We start from the raw sequence: 19,779 nt of genomic DNA on the forward strand, positions 1-19,779 counted from the left end.
GAGTCTCCACCTTTTGCTTGCCAGTTCAATTGATAACTTTTAGTTGAGCAAATCTTACTGATTTATTTTTATAGGTAGTCCTTGGATTTTTCTTACCACAGTGCTAGGAAAGGTAAGGTCCTGGGTTTCCTAGATTGTATGATATAGTTTCCTTAAAACAGACTTTACTCACAACCCCAGCCTGCTGGGCATAGATGTGAGCTTTTAGTCACACTGGGAAACAGCATGGCTTAGGGTCTTTGCATGATCACTACTGTTCTAGGAGAGAAAGCCATTTGGCTTTTAATGATAATGTAGTAGACTCACATTCATATAATGGAGCAGGGGATGTTGCTCAGTGGTAGAGTACTTGCCTAGCATGTATAAGGCCCTGGGTACAATCCCTAGCATAGATAGATAGATAGATAGATAGATAGATAGATAGATAGATAGATAGATAGGAAAACATCATATGGAAATGATAAATTACTAAAAAGCTGAGTTATTAAAAATTTTTATAAAGTTCAGCATATTGAAAAATCTGAGGGAAAATATATTCCTGATTTTTTTTTACTCAGTTATATCAGACTGAACAAGAATATTATAATTCACTCTGCTTTTTATTAAGTAGGCTTATTTACATAAGCCCCTGACTTTGTACTTAACTGATTATTCATTTAGTGACACCAAAACAGCAATTCCAATTTATTTCCATTTTGAATAAATAACCCTAGTATGGAAAATTGTTTCTTGAAGAATTAAGGAAATGAAAGATGGAAATAGGACTTTAAATTTCATTCTTCGGTTATTAAATCTGTCTGGTCTGTTCAGAGGTTACAAGTGACTTTCAGGTTGACTGTGCCATTCACATGGTCACCCGCAGACTGAACACAGTAGAAGCAGACCTTAGTATTCTAGGAAGTGCTGCACATGTTTCCCTTCAGGGTTAAGTGTGTTGCAGAAAGAAAGCTCTAGTTCCACTCTATCAGTGGTGCTAATTTTCTTACATTTACTAGAGTTTATCTACAAGAGTACCTATTACTCTTTTTCCTTGGGATAAAGCAGATTGTTAGGCTAATTTTGTGCTTTCATATTTAGTTTTAATTTTAATGAGTCCATGTCCTACTGGATACATCTTTCCCAAAAACTTAGTTCAGGCCATTACACCCAACCCAACTTTCATCATTAGAAGTTTTAAAAAGAATTGTTGCCTCTGTCTTCAGAGTTTATATGATCTGAAGGAATCTGCTATAGTAAAGCCACATGAACATGAGCTTTGAAAACTTACAAACACACTGTAGACTTATGCCTGACCCCTTTAATCAGAACTTATATCCAAAACTGACCGAGTGTGAGATACTGTGATTTTTTGAAATGCTGTCATTAAATACTTAATCTGCTTTTCCTCTCTCTATTAATTCCCACTCTGATCAGCATGGGGGCAGGATTCCTTCTATGACTGGTTGTCACATTAGATTTGCTTTTTAAAAAATCCCTCTGAGAGGCCACAGGCTTTCTGAATTGATCCCTTAATCCAACCACATAGGTGACTTGATTGATTGCTCAGCATGGTCACATGTGCTGGTATTAATTGTACTCCTTGCTCTATTCTCTCTCCCTTCAGGGAGATCTGCAGAGAAGCCGGCAGCCTGCAACAACAGGGATCTTGTCAGGGCCCACCCAATGTATCACTTACTACAGCAAGTGGAACAGCAAGTTAGACAGAGCTGTTCTGGCCTGTGCTGTGGTTTGAGTTTGTTACCCAAGGGTTCATGTGTTGGAAGCTTTGGCCCTGTGTGGCAGTGGCGGGGGGGGTTAAGAAGTGGGGCCTATTGGGAGGTTCTTAAGTATTGGGTGGCAGCCCTTGGAAGGGGTATTAAGGTAGCTCTCACAGGATCCCTGAGTTCTCATGAGATCGATTTGTTACAAGAGTGAGCCCAACTCCTAAATCACTAACTGGCTTCCTGTTTGATGATGTGACTTCTTCCTCCCATTACTGTGACCCCATCTACCTTGAGGTCCTTTCTAAAGCCTAGCCAATGCTGCTGTCACATCCTTGAATCTTCAGAACTGTGAGCTAAGTAAACCTTTTTCATAAAGCTTCTGAGCCCCAGCAATTTTTTTGTTTCACTGCAACAACAAAAATAGGTTAATACAGCCCATCTGGTTCCTCTGTGAGATTATGAACTCTAGAGGGCAGAAGCCAGGCCTGAATCAACTTTGGGTCCCTTTCCTTCCACAAAGATACACCCAGCACTTAAAGTATGCCAAGTACCAGAGAAGACCCTGGAAATATAAAGAGGATTAGGATGTCATCCCTGGTGTCAAAGAAACTGTTTATGAGGAAGAAAAACAAATGTGCTTACAATGGTAATATCTTACATTGTGTTTAATAAGGATCATCATAATAAGAGCCCGTGATATAGAGACTACTTGCGTGTTTAGTCTCAGAAAACTATTTAACTATAGAGCATGGAAAACCACAGGGCTGTGAGAACTGGAACTAAAGGTTAACAATGATATCCAGGCTGAAGGACAAGGTTTGAGATTTGTGGAAAATGAAGTAGGTGAGTTAGAAGGGGACATTATGAATGAGTTAAGAAATTTAAACTAACAAAATAGGACAAGCCTTTAAATGATTTTAATCAAAATGCCACTTAGATTTTTTTTTAATATTCTAATGACACACAGTAATATAGATCAGCCAGAATAGATAGGATTGGTGACTTTCCTTCAAGGAAGAGCATCAAGTTTTGAATGGACCCCAGGTTTCTGATTTGAGTGACATTGTTGTGGAAGCAGTATAACTTCATAATAAACATTTTAGAAATAGTCTTCCAGGGCTGGGGATTTAGCTCAGTGGCACTGCGCCTGCCTCACAAGGGCAAGGTCCTGAGTTCAATCCCCAGTACCAAAAAAACAAAACAAAAAAACTTTAACATGTGTCAGTAATCTTTAAAATGTGTCCATAATCTTTAAAATGTTTACACTCTTTCTTAGTAATTTTGTGTTCAAAAAGTGGCTTCACACAAAATGCAATGATACATCTCTAGGTCAGCATTTATGATGAGAGTTCAGAGTGCTTAAAGCATGTTGGTGAAGTTGAGGTGCCTCATAGCCTGCCAGCTGGACTAATGTCCTCCTGGGATTCACCATGCTAGTGGAGAAATGAGACCTCATTCAACTAATGGAAATGAAGAATTCATGGCCTTTGCTGCCCATGCAACAATTATTCATTCAAGCATGATGCTTACTGAATACTGCAGCTGCACTCTATACAATAACAAGAAAGATTTTAATTACCCCAGAAGATTGTATAAGCTTTGACAAAGGGGAAAGTGCTAAGAAATATCTTTGGACAGACAGCAGATGTGTGTACCAAGAGCACACCTGAACAACTTTGAAAGTACTGTTTCATTTGTGGCTATTTACTTTTTGTATTCATTGAGTGATCCAGGTCTCTGCAGCCATCCTGCACATCAGACTCTGTTGGAGCACAGATTTACCACAGAACTGAATATTTCCACAGGATTTTAGTTACTGTAAATCAAATTGTGGTTCTGAAAATTATATAAATAATGTGAAAATTTTTAGAAAAAAATAAAAAATATACTTGATTATAATAGGATGACTTCAACTCAGACCTATGTTTAGATAAACAAACTTGAAAGAAATGTGTCAAATTATAATCATGGTTATTTTGTTCCTCTGTTATCAATTTTCTAACATTCTTCTATATACTTAATTTGTTTTCATAATTTAAAAAAATCTTTAGAACTGTTAATTTGGAACTTATATTTGATATCTAAAAGATCAAAGTGGCAATAAATAGTAAATAATTGGAAATATTTGAAATTTAATGCTGGGCTTACGTACTGGAAACATTCAATAAATGTTAAACTGAAGTCTAACATGTTCCTTTTCCATGCATCAGCATTCCTTAATCCTAATGAAACAGATTCGAAGTTTTACCATCATTTCAACCTCTTTTGGAAAGAGGAATTAAAAAAAAAAAACTTTTTTCTTTTCCAGCTCTTTTCCCTAACACAATTGAGGGACTCTCCTTTTTTTTCTCCTTGTAAAAGTAATTTTAACCATCTAATCTCAAATAACATAGAAAATACTTTGTTTCAAATATTTTTCATCATTTTTTTTTCTTACACAAAGGGAGCATTCAATACTTTCCAAGTCAATATAAGTTTTCTTAAGTAGCAGTTCTTGTTCAGGGGTTAAGGATCTGCTGAAACTGTTTTCAAGTTTTTAATGAAATAGGATCTAGACGCATCTGCACACTGTGGAATTTTGATGGATTTTGACAGTCCAGATATTTTCTAATTAGAAGATTTCAGTTCATTAGTATGCTAACTATAGTAATTGTGTTATCACTACTGTTTTTTGGTTTAATGATTGCTAATCTTGAGGTCCAGAGTAGTATTTAAAAGAATTATGTTTCTCATTGTTATAGCAATAATTTGATGGTATTTAAATTGGGGCTGGAGGTAACATGATGTGTTCCTTTTATTGTTCCTATGTCATGAGGACAGGGATGGTGCCCCCACCATTCAGACTAGCACTTAATATTGTGTCCAGCCCAAGTATCTGTGAATACAGTGTTGTGTGAATTCATGTTTCACACACTAGTCACATAAGCTAGTGTTTCTGAGTACAATCCAGTTCCTTAATAATCTTTGCAAACTAAGAGAATTTAGTAGGAAGAAAACTCACCTGGTTGATTTTCTAGGTTGCTTATTTAGACAGTGGTGTGTTTAGATTATGTCTGGAAGTGAATAGGCAGAATTTTGGTGCTTTGTCATGAGGCTAGCTAAGGAAAGGAACTCACTACCAACTCTACAAAATCTAAAATCCCCTTTAGAGCCCAGTTTCTTGGCCTTTTTCCTGAGTCATTTATGTCTTATGTTGGCTGAGTAATTATCCATTTCCTAATGATGTTTCATTTATTCATGCACTATCACTCATTTTAGGACCCCTAATAAAATGGAGCATAGGAAGTTTGGAGTGTGTACATTAGAGAGGGCAAGGGATATAAGAAAAGCTCAAGGACTAAAACACAATATTTGGGAGTCTTTCAAAGTCAGGGGATACCTGGAGGAACCTGAAGGCCCAAGGCGTGGGGAGGAACATCAAATCAAGCAGTATCTGCCAAGTGCCTCCTACATGGTAGTCAGTGGAATAAGTGCCAGAAGAGACAGGAAGGAAGGGAGGGAGGAGAGGGACAGGGAGAGAGAGAGAGAATGAGGATGTAGCCCTTTCACTTAAGAGAGTTGTCACTGAAAACAATGTCTGAGAAAGAATTAACTAAACATTTATATGCAGTGTGTGTTAGGTTCCATCAGTTGTTATGTATATATCGTTTCATCAATGCTTACAGCAACCCTATCAGATAGGTTCAATGACAATATTCATTTTACACATCAGGAAACTGAAAGATAAATCCAAAGACTTCAGACTAGTCTTTCTCCATTATATTATAGTGCTTCCCAGGTAGACTTTATGTATTTCAGGGCCTCTGGAGAAAGGTCAAAGAAAAATGAAAATATATGCTTGATATAGAACAGTCTGTCTATTAGGCCATGTTTCTTCTACCTCATTAACTGAAGTCTTGTAAAATATGGAACAGTGAAAGAATTGTCTTATTTGTTCTGTGATATTCAGCCTAGAGAATGTAGGTTTTTAATGTGACCCCAGATATTCTTGATTGAAGGTTAATTGAACCTAAGGGATTTTTTTGTTGTTGTTGCTGTTGTTATTGTTTGGAAATCTTAGCCAAAAAATACTTTCTTTTTGGACTTGCTACCTGAAATGTGGGTAGCTGAGCAGAATTACTAGGTGGCCTTTGATCCCATTAGAGTTCTAAATTGGTGGCCTGAATCCTTGTATGAAACCTGATACTAAAATAACACAAAGCTGAAGTCATAGGAGATTGTAGTGTAATGTATATATTCAGACCAACCAAGACTTGGGGAAATAAAATGAGTTTCATTTAGCTTCATTCGCCCACTTGTGACTTTCCTTTCCCTTGGGAGTGATTCTTGGCTCATGTGATCATATATCAGAGACATAGCAAGACTTTAAATACCTAACTCTAATTTAGGGATTTTAGACACTGTCAGAGCTTAGTTAGTATTGCAACACTGTCTTCAATACCACTATCACCACCCAAAAAAACATTTATAAATGCTGCTAATGAATTTGAATTTTTCAGAGTACAAGTATTGCCCTGAGACTGTCTTCCTACAGTGTTTTAATCTTCCCTAAATATTCACTGTATTTCATTTGGCTTTTGCCCCAGTGACTGTGTTCGCATGTGTTCTCCAGTTTCATCTGAGTTCCAGCGTTTTCTTAAAGGCAGACTGTGGCTTTTCCCTTCTGCCCTTTCAGCAGTGGCCAGCAGACTCTTTCAGCAGTGCACTGACTACAGTTCTTAAACATACACTATCTCAGCTTGTTCTTGAATTTACCTGACAAATGTTTGTTTGAAGCTTCTTATGGGCCAATCTAAGACCAGAGATAGGTGAGATTAAGTGCCTTCTTCAGTTTTGTGTCCTAGTTGTGCACTTGCTTAGGCAGCGCATGTAAAGATAAAGATGTAGCCCTTTCCCTCAGGACTGACAGTCCAGTGGGAGACACCTACTACATGAATCAGTCTATCATACTGCAGATGAAGCCATGCTATACATTTTTTGCTTTCCTTATACCTGATTACATGATGAGCTCAAAACATGGAAAAAGCAATGTTTGTGTAGGATTTCCTTTAAGATAACTTATATACTATTGAAAACAATATTCAGATATTTTCAGAATATGCCTAGGGAAGAGTATTTTTTTAAATACTATTTTATACTCACAAAGTAGGAGAATTCAACTTTTTTGTCTTAATATAAACAGAAAAAAATCAACAAAGAAATATCAGAGTTGAACCAAAACTTTGAACAAATGGACTTAATAGATATAGACAAAGTGTTCCACTCAAAAACGGAATTCTTTTTCCAAAACAGACCACATACAGTAAATAAAGCAAGCCTTGGCAAATGGAAAAGAATCAAAATTTTTACCATGCATATTATCAGATCACAGTACAATTAAACTAGAATTTGATATCAATGAAACCACAGAAATTATGCAAACATGTGGTAATTAAACAACATACTCTTGAATAATCAATAGGAAGAAATACCAGTACAACGTAGTACAACTTATAGAACACACTGAAAGCAGTCCTATGAGAGAAGTTTATAGGGGAAAATGCCTACATCAGAAAAACAGCCCAAAAGTGATCTAATAATGTACCACAAGATCTTAGAAAAATAAGGACAATCCAAACCTGATCTTGTACGTGGAAAGAGATTATAAATATTAAAACATAAATTAATGAAATGGAGATTTTTAAAAAATCAATGAATTGAAGAGTTAGTTCTTTGAGAGAATAAATAAAATAGACAAATTCTTAGACAGTCTTACCCCCCCCATAAAAAGGAAAGAAAAGACACAAATTTTTATGCAATTAGAAACAAAAATGGTGACATCACAATGGATACCACTGAAATCTAAAAAATTATTAGCAAGTTCTTCACAAGCACATATGCTAAACAATTGGAGAACTCAAAAGTAGTGGAGAGATTTCTAGATACATATGAGTTGCTAAAACTGAAGCACGAAGACTTAAAAAATTTGAACAATCTAGTAACAGGCAGTGAAATTGAAGCAGTAATAAAAAAGCCTACCAAGAAAAGCCCAGGACCTAACAGATTCACAGCCACATTCTACAAGAACTTCAGCAAAGATGTAATAGCAACATTCCTCAAACTGTTTAATGAAATTGAGAGGTAAGGAGTACTTCCAAAATTATTCTTAGAAGCTAACATTGTCTTGATCCCAAAACTAGACAAGGATCCAAGCAAAAAAGAAAACTAAGGCAATTTCTCTAATGAACATAGATGCAAAAGTCCTTAACAAGATACTGGCAAACAGAATGTGACATATCATCGATAAGATCAGACACTTCATCCCAGGGATGCAGGGATGGTCCAACACATACAAATCAATAAATGTAATTCAGTACTATTAGGGCTTGTATCCTCCAAAGCCTCATGCACTCATAGATGGGGCTTTTGAGAGCTTGATCTACGGCATGCAATACTAGGATTAAGGGTGAGTGCTACTAAATTACTGCATTGATTATAATTAACATAGTTCTTAGGGTGGTTGAGTAGATTTACTGAAGATGGAAGCCCCACCATGTGTGGGTAGCACCACTCAAAAGTCTAGCAGCCTGGATGTAATAAAAGGGAAAGGAAGGCTTGCTGCTGCTGATGCCCCTGCTGCTGCTGATGCCACTGCTGCCACCACCACCACCACCTGCTGCTTTCTCTTCCATGGACTGTTTCTCCTCAGCCATTCCCCCTCTGCAGATGCCACCCTGCCTTAGAGCTAGCCAACTATGGACTGAAACCTCTCCAACTGTGAGCTGAAATAAACCTTTCCTCCTTTAACTTGTGGGTGCATTGAAAAGTAACCAAGACATGAAAAGAAGCAAGAACAAAAATCACATGATCATCTCCATAGCTGCAGAAAAAACCTTTGACAAAATCCTTTATCCATTATGATAAAAACCCTCAAGAAAATAGGCATAGAAGGTCTATATCAACATGACAAAAGCCATTTTTGACTAACCTAGTGCCGACACCATATTAAATGGGGAAAAGCTGAAAACATTCCCCCTAAAATCAGGAGCAACATAAGGATGTCCATTATCACCACTACTGTTCAACAAAGTCCTTGAAACTCTAGCCAGAAAAATCAGAGAAGAGAAAGAAGTAAAAGGGGTGCATATAGGAAAAGATGAAATTAAAATATCATTATTTGCAGATGACATTATTCTTTACTTAGAAGACCAAAAAAATTCCACCAAAAGACCCTAGAATTGATAATCAAGTTCAGTAGAATACCACAATACAACATAAGTACACAATAATTTGTAGCATTCCATACACTAATAATGAACTCAATGAAAACACAATTAGGAAAATAATGCAATTCACAGTAGCTTCAAAAAAATTAAATACTTAGGTAGTAATCTAATTAAGATAATGAAAGATATCTCAATGAAAATTACACAAACTGAAAAAGAAAATCTAGGAAGACATCATAAAATGGAAAAATACCCCCTTGTTCCTGTTTATCCCCAACATAATCAAAATGGTTATACTTCCAAACTGATACACAAAATTAGTGGAATCCCAATAAAAAAACCAGTTTTCATTTCTCACAACAATCCTAAAATTTAAATGAAATCAGAAGAGTTCTAGAAGAGCGAAAGCAATCCCAGGTAACAAAAGCAAAGCAGGTGGAATCACAGTCCCAGACTTGAAGTTATACTATAAAGCTATAGTGATTAAAACAGCATGGTACTGGCACACAAAAAAAGCATGTGGATCGATGGAACAGAAGAGCAGAAGCAGAAACAACCCTAGGCAGATACAGCTATTTGATGTTTGACAAAGGACCTCAAAGGATACGCTGAAGGAAAGATAGCTTCTTTAATGAATGGTGCTGGGAAAATTGGATATCTATGTGTAGAAGATTGAATCTAGATCCATATATCCCACCATGTACTAAGCTAAAATCAAAATGGATCAAATAACTAACTATAAAAACAGAAACAATCTGCTGGAAGGTAAAATAGGCAAACTCTTGAAAACATAGGTGTAGGCATGTCCTTTCTGACCAGACCCCCAGTAGTGTAAGGAATAATACCAAAAATCAACATGTGGGATCATATCAAATTTAAAAGCTTCTGCACAGCAAAGGAAACAATAGAATGAAGAAGGAATCTACAGAATGGGACAAAAAATTTGTCAGATATTCCTGACATAGAAGACTTAACATCAAAAATATATAAAGAGGGCTAGGGATTTAGCTCAGTGGTTCTGCCACCTGCCTCGCAAGCACAAGGTTTTGAGTTTGATCTCTGGTACCACCCCCAAAATAATGATAATGATAATGATAATAATAATATATAAAGAAAGAAAAAAGATTAGATCCCCAAAATAAAAGACCCAATAAAAAACTGGGCAACAAAATGAATAAAAAAGTCTGAAAAGAAGGACAAGTACATGAAAAAATGCTTATCATTGCTGGCCATTAGGGACATGAAAATTAAACTACACTAAGATAACTTCTTACCTTAGAAACATTGGTTATCATCAAAAAATCTAAAAGTAACAAATGCTGTGAGGATGTGGGTAAAAGAAACTCTACTACATTGTAAACTAGTACAACCACAATGGAAATCATCGTGAATATTACTCAAAAAACTAAAACTGAAATTTCATTTGGACCAGCAATCCCCCTCCTAGGTATCTTCCCAAAAGCATTAAAATCATATTACAGGGATACATACATACCCGTGTTTATAGCAGCATGAGTTATAATAGCTAGATCTTGGAAACAGTGTGTGTGTCCATCAACAGATGGCTAAGGAAATGTGGTATTTATACACAGTGGAGCACTACACTGCCCCAAGAAAAACTAGAGGCATTCATAGGTAAGTGCATGAAACTTGAGAACATAATGTGTGAAACAAGTCACACAAGCTCAAATATTGCATGATTTTTCATATATTAATAAACATGGGGCCAGGGATTTAGCTCAGCGGTTCACTGGCCTGCCTTGCAAGAGCAAGGACGTGAGTTTGATCTCTGGTTACCCCCCCCCAAAAAAAAAATAAATAAATAAACATATGTATCACACAAATATATACATACATATATTTACACACAAAGAGCAAAATAGAAAATAGAAGTTCAAATACTTTCCAAATGACAGATTCTATTGGGGTTTTTTTTTGTTTCTTTGGTACCAGTGATCGAACTCAGGACCTTGGGCTTGTGCTTGCAAAGCAGGGGGCAGAACCACTAAGCTAAATCCCTGGCCCCAGATTCTGTTGTTTTAAAAACATTTCAATAAATATGCTAATTTGCTTCATTTGCCTAAATACTTATCTAAGTTCATTGAAAAGAAAGTTGGTATTATTTGTTGATTTTTTTTTTCCATAAGAACATTTTGGGTTTCTTTCTTGTACTGAGCAACTACTTTGATGATAATGATACACAATATAGTAACTATTGTTATTTATTGTCATTATTTGGTTATGAAAATGTTTTTTTCATAAAATGAAAAATGCAGAATTAGAAATATGTACATCATAACTAGACTTATTACCTTACTACTTTGAAAGTGCTTTCTTAAAATTGTAGTCAGTCAAGTTGTTATTTTAATCAGGGGTAGCTAATTTCTCCTGCAGTTTCTAGCTTAGCATTTGGGGAGTCACTGTGTATAATTCCTTTGTGAAGGTCGTATGCTTAATAACTTTAGTCCTGCAGATCAGACTGACTTCTAAACTAACATAATGCTTTGCCCTGCTTACTTCCTGCTTACTTTTGGTCTCTCTGATAAAGTCTGTTATTGATTATAGAGGTGCCCCTAGCCTGTGGAAACCACTAGTCCCCATTTCCTGGTATTAGAAAGGGCCACTCACGTGAAGATGTATATTACTTCAGAAGCACACCAGCTTCTGCTGTCTATACCTTTCCATTTCTAGTCAACAGGCTTTTGAGATATAAATAATTTAGAACCAAGTTACTCTTATGTTTTTAAATATTCTTAATTTCTTCTTAATTACAGAGCAAAGAAATTGCATTCCAACTTCATGAGGATTTAATGAAGGTTCTTAATGAACTTTACACGGTAAGCCCATAATCTTTCTTCTCTTGCATGAATTTTCAGTTTATATCTCACGTTTGTGGAAACACTGCTTGTCTTTAGCTTTCCATCACTGTCAGCAAACACCTGAGAAAATCAATTTGAAGGAGAAGTCTATTTGGGTTTTGGTTCCAGTTGACCTCCTGCCATGGCCAGGAGCACATAATGCACCTGAGCTGCACCCTTCCCAATGGTCAGGAAACAGGAAAGGGAAAGCTGGATTTTATACAGAGCTCCTCTCCTGAAGCAAATTATATGAGGAATCCATAATAGATTGATCCAGTCATGAGGATAGCACCCTCATAATCCACTCACCTCTCACATGCCCCACTTCTGAACCTCATACACTGGGGACCAAGCGTTCTACACCTGAGCTTTTGGGGAATATTTAAAAACCAAACATTAATACTCCTCAGTTTAGAATTTGCCTCCAAACCAGAGCATAAATGGATGAAATATCTGGTTTATCTGGTTGAAATATACAACCAATTAGATGAATGTATACTACTGTATTTTCTTGCCACCCCCCATTTTGGGAGAATTTTGGTGGGGGTACTGGGGATCAAACTCTGGACCTTGTGCTTGTGAGCTAAACCCCTAGCCAAGACCTTTTTTTTTTTTTAAGACAGGGTCTCGCGTCATAGTTCAGGCTGGCCCTGGACTCATTAAGTAGCACAGGCTAGCCTTGAATGTACAGAATCCTCCTGCCTCTGCCTCCCAACTGCTGGGATTACAGGAGTGTGTGCGCCACCTTGGCTGACTAGAGAGACCTTTTTGAAGTGTGGGGGGGTAATATAAACATACTTTTCCTAATAAAAGATATCTCAATAAAACATGTTTTTAACTGGTTAGATCATATAGGATCTTTATATTCAATTCCAAAATACTTTGTTTTAAGCTGTTGCCATTCTAGGACTTGACAATTTGGAGTTCCTTCATTTTGGATATTTTCATTTCTTTTCCTCTTTCTCTCACTTGCCATTGTAGTTCAGTTGCTTGGCTAATGATGTGCTACATTAAAATTACATTTTTGTGATCTATCTTTTCTTCCTTGCAATAATTTTTTTGTAACTTACATTTTATTTAGGGTATTGCTTATGATCATGAGAAATTAAATACTTTTAAACTTCTTTATTTAAACAGCCAATACCAGTGATGTTACAAGTTGGAATTACTAATGTGCCATGTAGTTTTTTATATTTAATGATCATATTTTAAATAATTAGTTTTTGATATTTTTGAGCAGTTTTTATTTCAAAAGAGAATAAAATAAGTATGAGAAATGATTATTATTAAGTTGTACTAATGATAAATAATTGCATTTTCATTATGGAAGGTTATTTGAATTTTTTTACAGGAAAATGAAACCCAGAACTTACTGTTAAAATGTGATTGATGATTTATAAATTCCATTTGTTCCTTAAAAAGCCATATGTGTACAATATAATTTGGTGAATTATATTTTTATTGCTTCATTGATACTTGTTAGTTAAAATAACCTGTAAATTAAACTTTTATAAATTGAGTGACATTTCTATAAAATGAGCTTTCTGATTTTTTGTATGTATATGTTAAATCTGCATTTTTCATATATATTTGCTATAGCTGTACTTATGAATTGAATTGACAGTTTCTATGTGTTAATTTCACCTTCAGAAACTTTTCATTTTACACACAACCTACATGTTATTAGGTGTACAAATATACCAAATATTTTAATGAGTTGATTTTTATAAGGGCCCATTACTTGCCTGTGCTTCATGTGATTTGTTAATTTCTGATAACCCAAGACATCAACCATTTTTAGAAGCCTGGTAATTTAAAAGTTAATTGAGCATTGTCCTCTGAGACTTCAAAACAAGATCAGGCAGAAATTGTGTCCTCTTTTATTGAACTGTTTTAAATGAAGACTCTTGATACTTTCCTTGTGGTTCCCTTGACTTGGGCATTGTCTTGCTTACAGTATAAACCTATCCCTAATGCTTTAAAAAACAAGTCTTTTGGCTGTTAGAGCATTGTGGACAGAAACCTATTGATTAAGGTCTGAAACGAGGTGTGCTATCAGCTTAGCAGCTGCCAAGGTAAACGTGATCTTCAGATACAAGAGAAGTCAGGAGAATGGCACTAGATTTGTATCTTGGTGAAGGCTGTGTATAGAGAAATTTCTCCTAGATACATCTTATTAATGTATTTAGACATTTAGCAGATTCTGTACAGTTGGATCAAGTCATCTGACACATTCTCAAAATGCTCATCAACTTCAGTCTGAAAGCCTAAAGGAGCTGGAATCTGGAAAAGGCTACCAGAGTTTGAGTGACCCTGTCAGAGTCTTTTAACCTCTCAGAATCACTGGAGGAATTAAGGAATAAAGGAGACAGGCAATGGGGTTTTAATTATGTCATGTGTAGATCTCTTTGAGCTCCTGAGGAAAAAAATTTTTTTTACTTTAACTAGAAAGCATGCTCAGCCCAGAGGTCATAATCTATAGGGAAAGGACTTCTGACCCCACTTCCTACTCCTGCCCCCTCTCTCATGAATGCAAATACACTCTTGTTGCTCTGAAAGGAGATTGCATTTGGTGTCTTCTTACACTTCATATTGTGTCTTGTTCAGATGAGATCAGTACATACACAGTTTATATATAGCTGGGAGTGTAGCTCAATGGCAGAGCACTTGTCTAGCATGTGTGAGATCATGGGTTCAATCCCCAGCACCAAGAACAAACCAGACCATGTCCAGTTTACTCCAGGAAAAAGTCAAGATGAAATGTGTTTGAACAGTGCACCAAGAGTTGAGGAACTATGTCTTAGGACAATGATGGTGAACCTTTTAGAGCTTTCATTGATATAAACAGCCCACTGCGGCATGCATACCATACGTTTACTTCCCTGGCTTAGGAGAATGGTTTATGTTTCTTATGCAACCATTGACTGGTATCTTGGTTATAAAAATAAAATCTTCTGGTTGCATTGTGCATAGAATTTTGTATAATACATACAATATAATAAATAGTCTGATTATGAGTAACGTTTGCTAAAGTAGCAGACATAAATTAGATAACCTTAGATAATTGAAAATGCTACTTAACTGCTTTCTCAGATTCATTCATTCTTTTTTAGGGGGTAGATATGGGGTTTGAACTCAGGACCTTGCACTTGCAAGGCAGGTGTGATGCCACTGAGCTGAATCCCCACCCCTTCATTCAGTCTTGATCCTGGAAATTCCTTGGGAGTTGAAAGTGAACATTTCAGAAGTATATTAACTTCTTTATACCAGTGACATATTTTGTTAAGTTACAGTCCTTACAATAGGTGAGAGTCTGATGGATAGACCTCCAAAGTAGGTCATCCTAAATGTAGTTTGCACAGAAATTGTTGATATTCCTAACATTCCGTCAGAGGGCTTTGTCCCAATAAGATACAAATGCCCAGGAAGATGAAAAGAAAGAAACGCCTTGTGTTTGCGTATCCTCAGAGGGAACTGAATCTGACCATCCAGGTTGTGTGGATGATGTGATAGCCATGATGTGATGAATTGACAGGTGGGTGCTATGATAGAGTACAAGATATAAATTGTTAGAGCACGAAGCCCTGGACTTGTAAGCAGGAGAGAATGGTGACATCAGAGTGGGCATCTGAAAAGGTGAAGGAAGGCTTTAAAGCTCCTCTTCTGTCTTTTTGCCCAGTTTTGACTTTGTTTGCAAAAACAAGGCCTCAGAATGGTTTCAAGCCTCCATTTAAATATTTTTAACACCGCAACGGACAGCTTGCAGTTAAGAGAGTTCAATCATGAATTACAGCGGTACTTGAAATAATTCCATGAATAAGATAAAAGTTTATATTCTCTCACACATAAGAGAAGTCCAAAAAATGGCAACCCAGTGCTGGTATGTAGATTACATAAATCCCTTCAAGAATGTGGCTTCTCCCTAGCCACTGTTCAGAGAAACCTACTTGCAAGATTTGTCTTTATAGTTCCAGTTAATAGTAAAGTTTCAGCCATTACCTCTGCATTCCTAAAAAATGGAATGGATAAAGGGAAGAAGGGCAAGCTCCTTGCCTTTCAAAGAGACTTGCAAGGAAAATTCATTGGCCCAAACATACACCGTGACCCCAGAAGGCTGCAAAACGGTCTGGAAATGAGTCATAGTTAGTCTCATTGCTAACCAATTTTTAAAATGTAGAGTCTATTAATTTGAAAGAAGAGTTACTTATATATAACTAGCAATGGTTGCTGGAGGAGCTAACTTTTATTGCATGCTTATTGTGTCTGTGCTAGTCACTCAGCATACTTCTTACATTATCTCAAGTAATACAGCATCACCATGAGTGGTTGCTGTCATTATCCTCATCCTACAGCCACAGAACCTAAGGCTCAGAGGGGCTAACCCAAGGCCACACAGCTTGTAGAAAAGTGAGATCTCAGAGCTGGTTCTGGCTCCAAGCCCATTTCCTTTACTCTCATCTTATCTCTCTCTCTCTCTCTCTCTAGTTTTGGGGAGCCATTTCCCAAGTAAGACCTCTAAATGCTAATGCTGCCCCTACAACACAGAGAAATAAAGCATCTTATCACCTGCTCATTTGTATTTTCTAGAATCAATGGCATTAATGTTGCTTTAACAAAAATATAAGTGGAAAATTGAGCATGTGGCTTGATGGCAACCTGTACTTCGTAGAAATGTTAATTTAAATATGTAGCAGATGGGCTTGTTGGGCTAGAAAGTGAAAGGGTAAACCAAGATCCACAGACTCCCTTTCTGAGTCTAATCTGCTCATTCATTTCCTTTTGAATTGAACATTTGAAAGAGAGCTAAAGGGTAGAATTAGCAAGTTTGAGAATAGGGTTAGGAAACCAGGGAAAGTATTATGCTGTATTGAAACAAAAATGACTAGACTGGCAGTCAGAGAACTTGTATTTGAATCTCAATTTCAGTAATTGCTAGTTGTGTGGCCCTGGAAAATTATTTAGCCTCTGTATTTGTCTGAGTTCACCATAGCAACAGAAACTGTGTGTGTGTGTGTGTGTGTGTGTGTGTGTGTGTGTGTGTGTGTGTTTGTAGTAATTTATTATAAGGAGTTAGCCCTCATTGTTATAGAGGGTTAAAAGTCCCAAGTTCTCTGTTTGGTTGGGAAACTTGAGACTCAGAAGACCTAATGGTATAACACTAATTTGAAAGCCTTAGAACCCAGTGAGATAATGGTATAAAGTTCCACCCCTAACTCCAGGTCTGAAATCAGAAGACTCATTGACTTTGAGTGTCCCACTTCAAAGACCATCTGTGTTCATCAGCTTTTCATTATTGTGACAAGTTACCTGACATAATCAACCTAAAGTAGAAAAAAAGTTATTTGGCTCATAGTTTCAGAGGTTTCAGTTCATGGTCAGCTGGCTCCATTACTTCTGAGTCTGGTGAAGCAGTTCATCATAGCAAAAGAGCATAGTAGAACACAGCTGTTCACTTATGGCAGCCAAGAAGCAGAAAGTATGATCCAGAGAGGAAAGGGCTGGGGACCAGATATAGTCCTCAGGTCACATCCCCGTGACCCATTCCCTTCAGCTAGGCCTCACCTATATTTCTTTCACCCCTCAGTAATGCCACAAATTATAAAATCCAGTGGATTAGTCCATTGCAGGAATGGAAGCTTTCATGATCACATCACCTCTGTAGGCCCTACCTCTGAATATTGTGGCATTGAGGATCAAGCCTTTAATATATGAATCTTTAGGAGACGATAGATAGATAGATCGATAGATAGATAGATAGATAGATTTCTTTTGATACTTCATATTTAAGCCACAATTCCATCATACAGAGAATTCTCTCTTACCCAGCTTTGTGTTCCATGCAGACCATGAGTGTGTTGTGTAAGGTCCAGGTACATTAGGGAAGGCAGTCTGCTTTACTCAGTCTACCGAGTTATTAATCTAACCTAGAATCACTTGCATAGAGAGACCCACAGCAATGTTCTAGACCCAATCACGATAACACATAAAATTAGCAACCTTGGAAGAGTCAGTGCTTAAATCACAGCCCTGTTACTTTCTGGCTATGTATAACCCTTTACCTCAGGTTTTCACGTGTAAAGTGGAGATCATAACAACACTTGACTCTTAAAATAAAGAATAAATGTTGTGAAGACCAAATTTATTTATTCAGCGGGTACTTTTGAATGTCTCCTGTGCCAGGCACTGTTAGATGTACCACAGATAGGACTATGAGTAAAAACAGACAATGTATTTCCTCTCAAGGCTTTTATATTCTAGTTAGAAGAGATAGTTGGTGAACAAATAACTATAATGTGGCAGGTATAAGTGCTAAGAGGAAAAATAAACCTGCATTAATACAGATAAAGCACTCAGAATAGCGTCTAGTGCATAGTAAATGTTTAATAAATGTTAGTAGTTAGTATTATCTTCATTGGCATCTTCTTCATAATCAGTAGAATGAGGATGGTAACCACTGTTTTCCTCACAGAATGAAGGTAGAGGAAAGGATATTGCTACAAGGAATATTTGTGTGTGTGTTTTTGTTTTGTTTTGTTTTTGCTACAAGAAATATTTGTATGAAAAGAACAAGGATGATAACTTCCTTAAGAATACTGAATCCGTAGTAAACATCATCAGGACTGCTATGCTGGGCAGGTTGGGAGAATGAAAGACAGAAACAGAGAAAAATGATGACACAGAAGTTTAGAGTAAACGCTCAAAGTAAAATTTGTCTTTAGTCAACCGGAATGACTCATGGTGAAACAATGATTTAAAGTGTCAAGCTTGTCGCAATATCAAAATCTCAAAAAATGACGCTGTATTTTAGCTGCATGCCATATGCCATTATTTGCTGTCAATTAATGTTTCTTTACCTTGTCTGGGCTTAGCAGCATTTTACAAAACAGTTTGCTGTCCTCAGCAAACTGGTTTTAACAGAGATTAACAGACGCCATGATAAATATACATGGCATTGATTGTTAATTATGTGTAATTGATTATCACACATGACTGTCCATCCTTAAACTCCATGAAATCATGAGGTAAAGAACTGGGGAAATGAAGATTTATCTAACCCTTGCCATCGGGCAAGCCCATTATCCTGTTCATTTCTCACAGCAGCCCTATGAGGCAGGTAATATTCCTAATTCCAGTTTTACAAGTAGGAACTGGGACTCTGAATAAATAGCTCAGAATCCCACATACAATAAATGACTCATCTAAATTCTAAACCCAGTTGTGTTCTCAACACCCATCAGTCCCCCACTGGACAGCTGCCTGAGGGAAGGCTGTGCACAGGAAAGAAGAGGAAGGGCAGAGCCAAAGAATAGATGGAATTCACAGGTGAAGCACTTTTTACTTGTAAAAACTTGATTCAGCTTTTGACACGTCCATGTGGATTACAGAGTGGATAAACCCAAATGGCTTCCCATATTCAGCTTTAATGTAGGATATGCTCATTTGAGGTGCCTCTGAAAAAGATATTTTGTCATTCAGCTTTAACGTTATATGTGTCAGCACTGCCTGTCAGGTGTGTGTTCATAAACAGGGGCTCTGCAAAGATTCATTGTCTTGCTCCACTCACCTTTGTTTTCTTCTTTCCAAAGCTAACTCTGATTTGCCTAGCAAATATAAACAGCCAGCTGCTCAGCAGCTTGTACAAGGAGACATTTGAAAAATGGACTTGCCAATGAACCCATAATCCACTCTAGCCTTTACATATCTTTTAGCCTTTACATATCTCTTAAAAATCTTAAAATACAAAGAGCTCATTATTTTTTAGAAGGACTGAGAAGGAAGATGCTGTTTATTATTTTGAGTCCTTTGAAAATTCAGCCTCAAAGAACAGCTGAAGCTTACTCTCTGAGCCTCCTACAAACCAAGAGCTAACACTCTCTTCTCTAAAGAAGAAACTCACCCCAGGCAAGGTTGAAGAGTCATTCTGAAAGAGTCCCACAGGCTTGCCACTTCATATCAGAAGATTTTTCTCTAAGTGAGCTTCAAAGAGGGTTTTTTTTTTTTTTTTTTTTTTTT

At 36.8% G+C, this 19,779-nt stretch overlaps 1 protein-coding gene across 2 annotated transcripts in view; it reads left to right on the forward strand.

Annotated features, from left to right (window-relative positions):
• Positions 1–19,779, forward strand: part of Srgap1 (SLIT-ROBO Rho GTPase activating protein 1) — a 291,479-nt gene that overhangs the window by 162,729 nt on the left and 108,971 nt on the right. For both annotated transcript variants that reach the window (XM_010644530.2, XM_010644531.2), the window contains exon 4: positions 11,683–11,745. In XM_010644530.2, coding sequence (XP_010642832.1) covers positions 11,683–11,745 — 63 coding nt within the window. The remainder of the gene's footprint in view (positions 1–11,682; positions 11,746–19,779) is intronic.

This window comes from Fukomys damarensis, unplaced genomic scaffold (assembly GCF_012274545.1).
Source record: "Fukomys damarensis isolate Sample0158 unplaced genomic scaffold, DMR_v1.0_HiC HiC_scaffold_15, whole genome shotgun sequence".
Taxonomy (NCBI): domain Eukaryota; kingdom Metazoa; phylum Chordata; class Mammalia; order Rodentia; family Bathyergidae; genus Fukomys; species Fukomys damarensis.